Genomic DNA, 15115 nt, shown 5'->3' with positions numbered 1-15115 from the left:
TTCCGTAGCCGAATGGAAGAAAACCCTGAGGTATCGGGACCTGACAGTGAACTATCTCTTCCACCTTGTGGTGTTTGAGACATTCAGAGGGACTAGGCCATTATCCATGAAGTTCTTGTCAACACTGGCAGGTGATGCCCGTGTGGGTGCATGGTTTTTCTTAACACCTTAGCCTCGCTGTCACCTGTAGTAATACTGTGAGGATGCTGGATTGCTTCAGTAGGTTCTATCAAACCTTGTGGCGTGCAACCAGCTGCTGTGATAAAAGAAATACCTCCTAATATGCTGCAAATCCCTTATTTTGGAGGACAACCCCATCTTAGTATCGTTGGAAACTTATTTTTTTCATTGAATGAATTCCTCTGACCTAATATGCTACAAAACCTTTTTTTGGGGTCGGAAAAACGGGAGGGAGGGAGCTGGAAGCCTTGGAATGTTCACCCCCACCACCATTGATCTTTTTATCCACAAAGTTTTCAGTAAGGAAAAAAAATTGGATTTTTTTGCGTGGAATCAAGTACCCTGACCTCCTAATATGCTGCAAATCCCTTATTGTGGTTACCAAAAAATTGGGGGCGTTCCCCACTTTTTTCATGCCGGTGAAAAGATCAGTGAGGGTGGGGTGAATTTTCTGAGGCTTCCACCTCACCCGACCCCAAAAAGAGTTTTGTAGTTTTGTAGGTCACAGGAATTCATTCAAGAAAAAAAAACCCCAAAAATATCCAATGATTCCGAAATGGGAAGGGGTGTCCCTACCCTCTTGTTTTCCAAACCAATATAAGGGACGTGAAGCATCTTATTAGGTCAGGGTACATGATTCCACCCCAAAAATCCAAGTTTTGTTTTTTTCTCTTAGTGAAAATCATGCGGTTGTTAATCTTGGGATTGAATGGGAAAAGCAGGCTCTTCATCCAGCTCCCCTTATTCTCCTCACCATTCCCATCACAGCCTGCATCACCACCTGAACCCCACCCGACTCTCACTTTGGGCAGCTTCTTTTTTATAATTTTATGCATTTTACTGTTGGTGAAAAACAAAGAAAGAGGCTTGGAGAAGCGATTATGAAAGAGTGCTGAATGAGGAGAATGAATGGGAGGAGGAGAGCCTGCCAAATGTTGACCCAGTAGAGGGACCAGCTCCCTTGTAGTTAAGGCAATTAAGGATATGAAACCAGGTAAAGCCCCCGGCCCATCCGGAATCACTGCTGAGATGCTTAAAACAGCTGGCTATGTGGGCTATGGCCTAGTCACCCGCATTGTAAACCAGGTAGTTCTGAATGGAGTCATACCCATTGACTGGCGTAGCAGCACCATAGTCAACTGCTATAAGGGTAAAGGTGATGCTCTTGACAGAAATAACTACAGGGGTATTAAACTGTTGGATCAGGTGATGAAGGTCACAGAGAGGGTCATAACCCTTCTCATTAGGGAGAGAATTTGCTTAGATGAGATGCAGTTCGGTTTTGTGCCAGGTAGAAGCACCACTGATGCTATATTCCTGGTCCGACAACTACAGGAGAAGTACCTAGCTAAAGATAAACCCCTCTACATAGCTTTTGTGGACTTGGAGAAAGCCTTTGACAGGGTTCCTCGATCCCTTATCTGGTGGTCGATGCGGAAACTGGAGATTGACGAATGGCTAATAAGGGCTGTACAGGCTCTATACAGAGAGGCTGTCAGCAAGGTTAGGATTGGCAAAGAATATAGTGAAGAACTCCGGGTAGAAGTAGGTGTACACCAAGGATCAGCCCTCAGTCCCCTTTTATTCATGATAGTCCTCCAGGCAATAACAGAGGAATTCAAAACAGAATGCCCCTGGGAGCTCCTCTAAGCTGATGACCTGGCCCTCATAGCAGAATCACTACCGGAACTAGAAAAGAAATTTCGAGTGTGGAAGCAAGGGTTAGAATCAAAGGACCTTAGAGTAAATGCAGCAAAGACCAAAGTTATAGTAAGCAAAAAGGCGAACTCATCACACACACCCTCGGGCAGGTGGCCCTGCTCGATCTGAAGGAAAGGTGTAAGTAGAAACTCCATAAGATGCACCCGATGTAAGCTATGGATGCATAAGAGATGCAGCAACATCAAAGGGAAATTAACTGATAAGATAGCTTTCAAGTGCGGCAGATGGACAGGGACAATAGACACCACAGACACTCAGAAAACAGATTCCATCACACTCCAGGGAGAGAAACTAGAAGTAGTTGATAGTTTTCCCTACCTGGGTGACCAAGTTAGTAGTGGAGGTGGATGCTCAGAGAGTATCACCACTAGAATACGAATAGCCTGGGCAAAGTTCAGAAAGCCCCTACCCCTACTGGCGACAAAGGGTCTCTCACTCAGAGCGAAAGGTAGATTGCATGATGCATGTGTGCGAACTGCCATGCTTCACGGTAGTGAAACATGGGCTGTGACTGCAGGGGATATGCGTAGACTTGAAAGAAATGAAGCTAGCATGATCTGCTGGATGTGTAATGTCAGTGTGCATGCACAACAGAGTGTAAGCACCCTGAGAGAAATACTGGACATAAGAAGCATCAGATGTGGTGTGCAAGAGCGACGCTTGCGATGGTATGGTCATGTGCTGCAGATGGATGAGGAGAGATGTGTGAAGAAGTGCCACTCCCAAACAGTTGAAGGTATCAGGGGGAGAGGTAGACCCAGGAAGACATGGGATGAGGTAGTCAAGCATGACCTCAGAGCGCTGGGCCTCACTGAGGCAATGGGGAAGGACGGAGACCTCTGGAGATATGCTGTGACTGGAAAGACCCGGGCTGCTTCCTGCGCCTGTTCCGCATAGCCCCTGCTCATTGAAAGTACCCTGGATCCCAGAATGTCCGGCTATGCTTGAGGAGACCTGTTGAGTCAAGCACATGAACATTGAGATAATTATCAATGGAAATAGTAGTTGTGATACCTGTGCAGGTGGCACATTAAAAGCACCATCAAAACGTGGCCGTAGCCAGCACCGCCTCGAGTGGTTTCTGTGCCGGTGGCACATAAAAAGCATCATCCAAACGTGGCCGTAGCCAGCACCGCCTCGAATGGCTTCTGTGCCGGTGGCACATAAAAAGCACCATCCAAATGTGGCTGTTGCCAGCGCCGCCTTGGCTGGCTTCCGTGTCGGTGGCACGTTAAATGATCCAACCGATCGTGGCCAATGCCGGACCCCCCCCACCCAGGCACCTGTGCAGGTGACATGTAAAAAGCACCCACTACACTTGCGGAGTGGTTGGCATTAGGAAGGGCATCCAGCTGTAGAAACTGTGCCAGATCAGAATGGAGCCGGGTGCAGCCCCTAGCTTCCCAGACCCCGGTCGAACCGTCCAACGATGGTGATGATGGTGATGATGATGATGCACGCAGGAAACATTAATAGAAGAAAACACTTTCATTTCATATCTTGTTATGGGTCAGGGGAGGAGGTGGAGTTTTTGTTTTTATTTTGTATATTTTGAAGAATTAAAATTTTCAGTTTTTTTGGGTTTTTGTTTTTGTTTTGTATATTTTGAAAAATTAGAATTTACGGTTTCTTTGTTTTTTTTTATCAGAATCATAATCTCCTTATTTTTCTACAAATTTCACCGGAAAAATTTTGTTTTTAGTAGAAAATTTAAGAAATTGCGTTTGGAGATTAAAAATTTTTTAATGCAGATTGTTTTTGCAGGTTTGGAATCTCCGCACTCGATATCGTGGGTTCCTGTAAAAACAAAACCCAATTAACATCGGAAAGAGGGTGCGGTCCATTGTCTTTCCCCACGCCGTAAACGGAACCCTTCCCCCTTTATTTCAGGATAAAGTAAAAAAAACGAAGGAAAAGGATATGGGACTGAAATTTTAATGTTGGGATTGTTGAAAAAATCTTTTCCAGAATCGAAATTTCCATGGCCTAAAAACATGGGATTCCGGAGAAAAGAAAAACAAAAAGGAATTTGAAAACCGGGAAGGGCTCCGTTTCGATCTTCGCTATAGTTGAGGGTCGATGGTGGAAAAATTTTGTCGACCCCTGATAAAGGGTAGGGAACAGCACCTGCTGTGTTTCTAATCATATGTCCGTTTAATGAACAAACATACGATTATATGCATTCTAATGCTAAAATGTAATGATGTCAGAAATATTTGGCTGCTATTTTTAGCAGGTTCAGTGACCATGCGCAGACACTCTTGTTGAGACGTAATTACTATTTAGCTGGATGAGGTTTTTATCATTTACCTTGGCTGAGATGCAATTAAAGGTGTGAATTAATATAATTTTAACGTCTCTTCGTGTTATATTGGGGACTTTTAATATATGTCACCGGTGTCGTTCAACCGCGGGAATAATTATCAACAGTTTCTACACGTGCTTCTAATTAAGACGAATCTAATTATATCAGATGTAGTAATACCTCGTGTTCAGGTGAACGTTGATCTCTATGAATAACACGAAGCGACTTACATGATTTGTGATTTAATATTTCTCTTGATCACAGCTTTAGTTGGTTGATCCCTATTTTACAGGAAAGGGGGCAAAAAGCTTTGAATCGAGGAACTTTGCTCGCCCTTCTTCATATTTCATTTGGACCTTAGACCGAAAGCACGAATTGTTTGTATGCCCCTTTGTAGCAAATATTGTGCGCATTTCTACTATCCATGGTGGGAAAAACAAACTGGATTTCAAGAAAGGATCCTGGTCAGATCAACAAGTATTCTAATGGTAAGTGAAAAAATATATCTACATAGCATTTGTTGTACACTTGTTAACGGAGGTGTGTGATATCTAAGACAAGAAACTGAACCATAGGAGGTTAGTCTATATCTACAGACATTTGTCAGCTTTTTAAGTATTCCTGAAGACAAGCAGGAAGACCTCCCTCACAACGGCTTTCCTTTTGGTAAACGATATTATCGCCTCCCCGTTAATCTTTCGTCTCTAGTAGACCTTTCCGTCGATTTCCGTAAAAAACTTCTTTGTTTTTACATATGGGCTTGCGGGAACTTTTGAAGTAATGAGAGCGAAAGAGACTAAGAGAAAGCGATTTTATGACGAGGGAAGTTCTTTTGAAGTTACCGTCCTGGTGAAGTATTGATGTACATGTGTGTGTGTGTGTGTTTGATGGGGTGTGGGAGACAGACAGTATGTTGTGTAAGTGAAGTGCTTCATTAAACACACATATACATCAAAGCTGGCCATGCACGGTAACTTCAAAAGAACTTCCCTCGTCATACAATCGCTTTCTCTTAGTCTCTTTCGCTCTCATTACTTCAAAAGTTCCCGCAAGCCCATATGTAAAAAAAAAAGAAGTTTTTTACGGAAATCGACGGAAAGGTCTACTAGAGACGAAAGATCGCCATTTCCCCTTTTGACACCCGATTTGTGTAATTTTCTTTTGAGTCCTTTAATCGTTTAATAATGTATATTTTGTCAGTAAATTTAGGGCATAACTACAGAAATGCGGGATCCTTTCGGTTTGGGGAGTTACCAAAATTGAAATTGCAAAACTGTTTATATCATTGTTCTGTGACCCTAACCACATCTTTTCAGGGAGTTCTCAAAAATGAAGCCCCCAAAAATCAAAATATTATTCGCTGCCTAACCTGAACTCATCATATATATATATATATATATATATGTGTATATAGATGGATATAGATATGTATATATGTGCATGCATGAGTAATGTTACACAATGTTAAAGAGTAGTTGTAGTTTACAAATTTTTACATTTCACCCAATGTTATTTGATGTCATTTGTTAATTAATAAAGAAATATTGTAACATTTCTCTTTTGATCTTTCCTCTCTATCTAATTCTGTTTCTTTATTATTTCAGATTTACGGATGACAATGGCATCAAAGAAATTTTCTTTTATAATGAATACATCTTCAACATTTTTCATCTTTTAAAGTCTTGAGGAAAAGTTTACACAGAACGCATCTAAGCCTATTTCTATAAATCTTTGGTAGAAATTCTATGAAATGTTTGCTCAGAACTGAGATTAATAGCAACATTTTTCTATTTCATTAGCTGATGCTTTGCATTCTCGTTACTCTTTGATGACTTTCTTAATTTATAGCATCTTTCGATATCAGTGAAGTTTGCAGTGGAAACATTTGTAAGGAATAAACTATAAAAAGAAGGATAAAGATAGGAGTAAAAGTTTAATGTGGTGAGAAAGACCAAGGATTGGGTCTATTTTGATTCCTCAGAGAAATGCTGACAAATATGCAAAAATCATTGTATCGTTGTGATATCTGTGGTAAATCAACCACTAGAAGTGATTTCTTAGATAGTCACAAGCGTACTCACACAGGAGAAAAACCGTTTCAGTGTGATGTCTGTGGTAAATCATTCTCTCAAAATAGTGTGTTAACTACTCACAAGCGTCTTCATATGGGAGAGAAGCCGTATCACTGTGATATCTGTGGTAAATCATTCATACAAAGCAGTGACTTAACTATTCACAAACGTGTTCATACAGGAGAGAAACCATTTCGCTGTGATATTTGTGGTAAATCCTTCGCTCAAAACAAGGGCTTAACTAATCACAAACGTATTCATACAGGAGAGAAGCCATTTCGCTGTGATATTTGTGGTAAATCATTCTCTCACAGAAGTGCCTTAATTGTAAACAAACGTGTTCATACAGGAGAGAAGCCATTTCGCTGTGATATTTGTGGTAAATCCTTCACTCAAAGCAGTGGCTTAACTAATCACAAAAGCGTTCACACAGGAGAGAAACCATTTCACTGTGATATCTGTGGTAAATCTTTCTCTGTAAACAGTATTTTAATTGGACACAAACGAAGTCATACAGGAGAAAAGCCGTATCACTGTGATATCTGTGGTAAATCATTCTCTGAAAAGAACAGTTTAACTAGACACATACGTCTTCATACAGGTGAGAAACCATATGAGTGTGATGTCTGTGGGAAATCATTCTCTGATAGAAGTGCCTTAATTAGTCACAAACGTGTTCATACAGGAGATAAGCCATTTCCGTGTGATATCTGTGGTAAATCATTTCCTACAAACAGTCATTTAACTCAACATGGACGTATTCACACAGGAGAGAAACCATTTCACTGTGATATCTGTGGTAAATCTTTCTCTGTAAACAGTATTTTAATTGGACACAAACGAAGTCATACAGGAGAAAAGCCGTATCACTGTGATATCTGTGGTAAATCATTTCCTACAAACAGTCATTTAACTAGACACAGACGTATTCACACTGGAGAGAAACCATTTCAATGTGATATCTGTGGTAAATCATTTTCTCAAAATGATACTTTAACTTCTCACAAGCGTATTCATACAGGAGAGAAACCATTTCAATGTGATGTCTGTGGTAAATCATTTTCTCAAAATGATACTTTAACTTCTCACAAGCGTATTCATACAGGAGAGAAACCATTTCAATGTGATGTCTGTGGTAAATCATTTTCTCGAAATGATAATTTAAAATCTCACAAACGTGTTCATACAGGATAGAGGCCTTTTTGCTGTGATTTCTGTATTATTTATGAAATGTCTTTGCAGCACACAGCAACAGACATTTTAAAACCCTTTCTCCTTGTGGGCATTGTCAGAAACTGATGAACCTTTGGTAATATTTATAATCATCAGGGTTCCTTTTTGAGGTATTGTTAATGATGCCAACCCTTTTTGTAAGCACTTACCTGGGATACGCATAGTTTTGCTGGGCACAGGTATTCGTTAGAATTGTGTGTAGAAAATAATTTGTATAACCATAAATATTGCCACTTTAGGAAGCACTAGATTAGACAATTGTGAGGAGTGGAAACAGTGATGTGCAGATAAATATAGTTGTGTGTGTAGCAGAATGTAGCAGACACGAGAGGCCCATTGATATTAAAGCTGAAATCTAAAAGAGGAGAAACGTGTGAGGCAGTGCAGCATCATGAGAGCAGATGGTGGAGAAATCCAGGTGAACATCTTTTAGAGTAACTGGGTTTTTAGGAAGACACAATTTCTTGCATACTGAAAATATATCCTCCATGAAGAAGATTGTGAAATCGTGTGGAGGTGACGTGGTTAAATAAATATGTCTTCAACACTGAAACTTGCTGACTTGGTTTTTATATGTACCTAAATATGTATGTTTGATTGCTTCTCGTTTATTAATTGCATCCAAGGTCTTTGTTGATGCTGGGCTTTGATCTTTGTTTGCTTGTTTATTTCAGCTTGCTTCTTATTCCTCTGTGTCAATTTGCTTCTGATGAAGCAATTAGATGAACAAAGCTGCTCTTCTTTGTGTTTCTCTAGGCTGTGGGTTCGTTTAGTATCTCAGATAAAAAGTTGAATACATCGTTAGAGCACATCCAACCCTACGCTTAATAAATCTTTCTGGTTTTGTGTCGAGATATTGAAAAGCTGTGGGCCCTGGAAACCCTAAACCGTTGCAGTATTGGATTCTTACCCAAGATGGAAAGTACAAGGTGTTTGGTACGATGCAGTGGCGTTCAGTTGAGCTGTTTGTATATCTTTCATTACCTATTATAGGGGTAGACCTTCCTAAATTGTGCCTACATTCAGACATACATGAATACATTTGGAATACATTCAAACACATACACACACATCCATATCTTTTATCATTGCCATTTCGCTCATCCTTTGCTCTGAGCACACCTTGGTATATTGTCATGGGATTTCCTCATAGTCCTCTCTTAGATTGACACTTTGTAGCTATCCAGGCGAATTAGCTAGCATGGAGAACAGACGTTAAACGATGATGATGATGTTCTCCTCAGGGACATGTATTCCCTTTTCTCTCTTCTCAATGTAATCTTCTTCAGAGCTGATTGTGGAGTGCTTGAAATTTCTTGGCATCGAAGCACATTGTTTGCTTAGTAATGTGCGTTGCATTGCAGTCTGCCATGATTTCATCGCAATCAAAGGAGAGGGGCTTTCTCCGTCCGGGTTGCGGATCCGTGGAATAAACTGCCAGACGAGATAGTGAAGATGCCAGGGGAATCTGGCATTGGCCACGTTCGGATGGTGCTTTTTATGTGCCACCGGCACGGAAGCCAGTCGAGGCGGCGCTGGCATCGGCCACGTTCGGATGACTCTTTTTATGTGCCACCGGCACGGAAGCCAGTCGAGGCGGCGCTGGCATCGGCCACGTTCGGATGGTGCTTTTTATGTGCCACCGGCACAGGTATCACAACTACTATTTCCATTGATATTTATTTCGATGTTCATGTACTTGACTCAACAGGTCTCCTCAAGCACAGCGGGATGTTCTGGGATCCAAGGAAATATCTACCCGACTTACTGCATCAACACAAAATGCTGGGCCATGAAAAAAGTTATGAGTGTTTAATTCTTATATTTGAGGGTGATAATATAGATCCATACTTTTTATGAATATAGTTCTATTAGGGAACATCACATTTGACAGAATAATCTGTACACTAAAGGGTTAAATTCATTTAAAGAAGTTCAAATGCAATATTTTGGGAATATCTCAGAAATTTCTACTAATCCGAAAATAGACCAAATCCGGAAAATGTGTGTCACGTTCTTTTGCTCTCTCTTAGCAGTTCCTAATATTTCTAGGTTTCCATGCAAGTCTGTGGTTCCAGAGCACCTGAAATGTTCAGTACGAATGAATGCCTACAACACACAACCAGGTCACGAGAGAGCTACTGGCAACATGTAGTCTGTCTACATGTTGCATGTTTGGGACTGGACTAGCAACCGTACCACCAAACCTCACTCATCCTCCAATGTAGGTAACGACACGCATTGTGTGATGTACATGTTTACATGTATACTCTTTTACCTGTTTCAGTCATTTGACTGCGGCCATGCTGGAGCACCGCCTTTAGTCGAGCAAATCAACCCCGGGACTTATTCTTCGTAAGCCCAGTACTTATTATATCGGTCTCTTCCACTGAACCGCTACGTGACGGGGACGTAAACACACCAGCATCAGTTGTCAAGCAATGCTAGGGAGACAAACACAGACACACATACGTATACATATATACGACAGGCTTCTTTCAGTTTCCGTCTACCTAATCCACTCACAAGGCATTGGTCAGCCCAGGGCTATAGCAGAAGGCACTTGCCCAAGGTGCCACGTAATGGGACTGAACCTGGAAACATGTGGTTGGTTAGCAAGCTACTTACCACACAGCCACGCTTGCACCTATATATATATATACGATGGGCTTCTTTCAGTTTCCGTCTACCAAATCCACTCACAAGGCATTGGTCGGCTCGGGGCTATAGCAGAAGGCACTTGCCCAAGGTGCCAGGGAAACATGTGTTTGGTAAGCAAGCTATTTACCACACAGCCACTCCTGTGCCTACCATTAATTTTTCCTTTTTGTTTTCCTTTGTTAAAAGTATTCCTTTCAACTGTCTACAAACACAGCCTGGCTGAAATCATGCTTTCAGGAGTGAATAAAAAATTCTCAAACTTGAGGGGATACTAACATGGGTCCCCATATATGGATTCTAATTATGCAGGGGCCCACTTGCTATTGGGCAACCCGGCCAGTCCACCACTGTGCATAGACGGAAAATAAATCCACCCTTAGTAATAACGTGCCATGTTCACACAGAACACGAATCCAGGTGTATGCACCTGCATATATTTTCTTGCTTACTGATTCAAAAAAAGATGGATGCTAGGTGTGAAAGGCCTTGCATGAACACGCTGTGATCCCTTACCAAAAGGTTTCAGTTAAAATAACAGGGCTCGTGGGGTCGGCTATCCTGTTCTTTTGACTTCATATGTCCCTTTTTGTTTGTTTGTTCCTGTTCACTTTCACTTTCATTGTAAATAGTTCCATTTCATCCACATGACCCCAAATCATTGTATTGTCCCCATCTATGTAAACCCTTATGGGTAATAAAGAAATATTACTGAGCCACATATTTACAAATCCCAGGAAATGAAAAACCCTTATCACTTTGTTAGCGACTGGCTACAACTAAACCTTCTGCCACACATACGACTTTCCAGCAGCCCCCATCTCCGACTAAGGATAGACCATGGTATCCAGCAGCTTCACACAGCTGTCTGAATTATAGTTTAAGGCCATTTTCAAAAGTGTGGAGTGGTATCATATCACACTCCCGAAGATCATTACAGCTTGGGGAACATGGTTGCAATAATGCCCCATGTCATATCACACAGTCTTTATCCCGTTCACGGAGCATTCAGCAGCAGTCAGGATATCAGCGAAGCATCATCACACAGCTAACTCTCTTCCAGCGTTCAAGGTGGCTTCCAGGCCTCCATGTCAACAACAACTTTCTTCTTTATAGTCTCCTTAGCCATTGACTGTCCACCAATACATCAAACTCTTCCTGAAAAAGGAGACATCAAGATTGTCAAACACCCCGTATATATATATCTGCCTATTTCCTTATTACCCACTAGGGGCTAAGCATAGAGGGGACAAACAAGGACTGACATAGGTATTAAGTCGATTACATCGACCCCAGTGCGTAACTGGTACTTGATTTTTTGACCCCGAAAGAATGAAAGGCAATGTTGACCTTGGCAGAATTTGAACTCAGAACGTAACAACAGCCGAAATATCGCTAAGCATTTCGCCCGGCGTGCTAACGACTCTGCCAGCTCGCCGCCTTGCACACACACACACACACACACACACATATATATATATAAATATATATATATATAAGGTTTTTCACAAAAACTACTGTCACTGATGTAGAAAAACCGTCTAAATATATATATATATATATATATATATATAAATATATATATATATATAAATATATATATATATATAAATATATATATATATATATAAATATATATATATATATAATATATATATATATATAAATAAATATATAAATATATATATATAAATATAAATATATATATATATACACACATACATATATATATGTTTATGTGGCGTAACTTCGGTATGGGTACCGGATACATTTCAAGAAAGTATTTTTTTATATATATATATGTATATATGGAGGGGGGGGGGATTTAGGGCTAGGGGTACGAGAAAAGGGTTTCTGTTATCTTCAGAAGTGTAAAGAAAGCCACTTCCGGTACGTATACCGAAGGATCGCCGCAATTTATCTCTGTGCTTGCTGTTGCACAACTTCTTTTTGTGTGAACCCTGTGGAAACATTTATGAAAATGTACAGATAAATAAGTTAGGTTTGCAATTCTCTATAATTGATAGCATAGTTTGTATAAAATGAAATTAAATCCAGATTTAGCCACAGGTCGGTCAAGTTTGTGAAGTTTTAACAGTTTTGTGACAACCGAGTGTCTTGAGACATTCTAATGAAAAAGGGAAAGAAAGAGATAATGCCACCCTCGCTCTTTCGGAGAGAAATTAACTTTTGGTGGTGGTGGTCGTGGTGAGGAAAACATTTGTTTTATTATCACAATTTCCACAGGAGTGGCTGTGTGGTAAGTAGCTTGCTAACCAACCACATGGTTCTGGGTTCAGTCCTAATGCGTGGCATCTTGGGCAAGTGTCTTCTACTATAGCCCCGGGTCGACCAATGCCTTCTGAGTGGATTTGGTAGACGGAAACTGAAAGAAGCCTGTCGTATATATGTATATATATATATATGTGTGTGTGTGTGTTTGTCCCCCAGCATTGCTTGACAACCAATGCTGGTGTGTTTATGTCCCCGTCACTTAGGAGTTCGGCAAAAGAGACCGATAGAATAAGCACTGGGCTTACAAAGAATAAGTGCCGGGGTCGATTTGCTCGACTAAAGGCGGTGCTCTAGCATGGCCGCAGTCAAATGACTGAAACAAGTAAAAGAGTAAATTGCAAAACATAACTTATGTGTACCTAAGTGTTTCCACGGGATCCGCACGAAATGGAAGTTGTGCAACAGAAAGCACATTCAAGTCAAAAGATCCCACTTTGTACTCCTTTGAAATTAATGAATGTCTCTCCTGAAAAACCCGAACACGTCTGGAATGCACCTTGTATATATTTATGTATCATCATCATCATTGTTCGTCCGTGGTTGAGACAATGGAATTTACCATGCTACGCCAGACTTCAAGGTCCATCATGGCATTACAGAGGTCCTGTTGCTGGATGCCTGTATCCCTGGAGATTACATCAGGGTAGGAGAGTTTGCGCCCTCTGGTATCACGAGCAGATGTTTTCCAGAGGAGAAGAGCAGAAATTGCCTTGTTTTCAGCTCTACAACAATGTCCAGCAAACTGGACTCTCCTACCTTTCACAAGAGATGACACAGGTGGTAGTTTCCCATATATTTGCATTTTGGTTGGATGGCGCTTCCACGAGAGATTTTGAGCTCTCATAAGGAGGCGAGTGTAGGTTCCATCCAACCGCCTCTCAAGCTTCTTTGATAACGTCCAGGTTTCTGAGCCATAGAGTAGAATTAGTGGCTTGAAGATGAGACCAAGGCATGTAATGGTGGCTTGTACAGTTGCAGAGGACACAGCTTGGAGGTGAATTAGCAGCATCAGAGGGGTCAGCATTAGAGGTAGAATTCAGATGGGGCAGCGAGCTGGCAGAAACGTTAGCATGCCGGGCGAAATGCTTAGCGGTATTTCGTCTGCCGTTACGTTCTGAGTTCAAATTCCGCGGAGGTCGACTTTACATTTTATCCTTTCAGGGTCGATAAATGAAGTACCAGTTAGGCACTGGGGTCGATGTAATCGACTTAATCCGTTTGTCTGTCCCCTCTATGTTTAGCCCCTTGTGGGCAATGAAGAAATAAGAATTCAGATGGGGTGGGGACAATAGCGCTGGAGCTAGAGGGGGTGGTTGAGTGGTGATGCAGGCAGGGTGGGGTGAATAAGGGGAGTAGGGAGAAGGTTAGCGATGGAGGTAGAGTGGGGAGCAGGACGAAGAGCGTTAATACTGGCAGTGGGGGTAGGAGACGATGGTGGTTAAGTTGGCGTTTACAGGAGTTGTGGGCTGAATAAAGGGATGAGCAGGACAAATACCCACCAAATCCCACGCTAGAAGGGATCGGAGCATGTGGGGAAGGAGAGGATGAAGGGTGGCAGGGTGTGATGAAGCAGTTTAACCATCTGGAAAATTACAAAATTTCAAAGAAGACGTTTGTAGGCTTTTCCTTTCCCTGTGTGTTCTCTCTCCACTTCATGTTTGTAGAGAATTTCATTGAAAACACATTTCTTTTGTTTTGAAAGACAGGAGGAAACAAAGTGGAGAGGAGTTGTGTAGGTATGCCAATTATGGTTATATCAGAATTAAAATTGTTTTCTTTACATTTTCCAATTTCTCTTTATTTACCCAAAAATATAATGCTATTTATTGCCAAATGATTCGCATGTTTGATGGCATGGAAGACGTACCGTTTCCATTAAAAGGCGTTTCAAAAACAAATCACCTCTTATCCAAGATGATATAAATATTTATTTACAGCAAAGAAAATTACTGTAGAACAGTAAATTTCTAAGATTTTCACAAAGCAAAAAGAAAAAAAAAACTTGGATTTTTTCCGTGGAGTCAAATACCTCTTAATATGCTGCAAACCCCTTATTTGGGTCCAGAAAAAAAGTGGGGAGGGAGACCCCTTCCCACCCTGGAATCATTGGATATTTTTGTCTTTTTTCGTTGGATGAAGTTCTGTGACCTCGTAATATGCTACAATGCTTTTTGGGGACTGTAAAACGGGGTGAGGTGAGGAGGAAGCCTCAGAAATTTCACCTGCATGAAAAAAGTGGGGATAGCAGCTTTGTTCATCTAATTGCTTCATCAGAAGCAAATTGACACAGAGGAATAAGAAGCAAGCTGAAATAAACAAGCAAACATAGATCAAAGCCCAGCATCAACAAAGACCTTGGATGCAATTAATAAACGAGAAGCAATCAAACATACATATTTAGGTACATATAAAAACCAAGTCAGCAAGTTTCAGTGTTGAAGACATATTTATTTAACCACGTCACCTCCACACGATTTCACAATCTTCTTCATGGAGTATATATTTTCAGTATGCAAGAAATTGTGTCTTGCTAAAAACCCAGTTACTCTAAAAGATGTTCACCTGGATTTCTCCACCATCTGCTCTCATGATGCTGCGCTGCCTCACACGTTTCTCCTCTTTTAGATTTCAGCTTTAATATCAATGGGCC

General features: G+C 41.0%; 1 protein-coding gene across 1 annotated transcript in view; it reads right to left on the bottom strand.

The window, feature by feature from the left end:
• Positions 1–14568: 14568 nt before the first annotated feature.
• Positions 14569–15115, bottom strand: part of LOC115232010 (zinc finger protein 493-like) — a 33247-nt gene continuing 32700 nt past the window's right edge. Inside the window, exon 6 of the mRNA XM_036500198.1 lies at positions 14569–14771. Coding sequence (XP_036356091.1) covers positions 14569–14771 — 203 coding nt within the window. The remainder of the gene's footprint in view (positions 14772–15115) is intronic.

This window comes from Octopus sinensis, unplaced genomic scaffold (genome assembly GCF_006345805.1).
Source record: "Octopus sinensis unplaced genomic scaffold, ASM634580v1 Contig19113, whole genome shotgun sequence".
Classification (NCBI taxonomy): Eukaryota; Metazoa; Mollusca; class Cephalopoda; order Octopoda; family Octopodidae; genus Octopus; species Octopus sinensis.
This window is presented reverse-complemented; position numbering and strand designations above follow the sequence as displayed.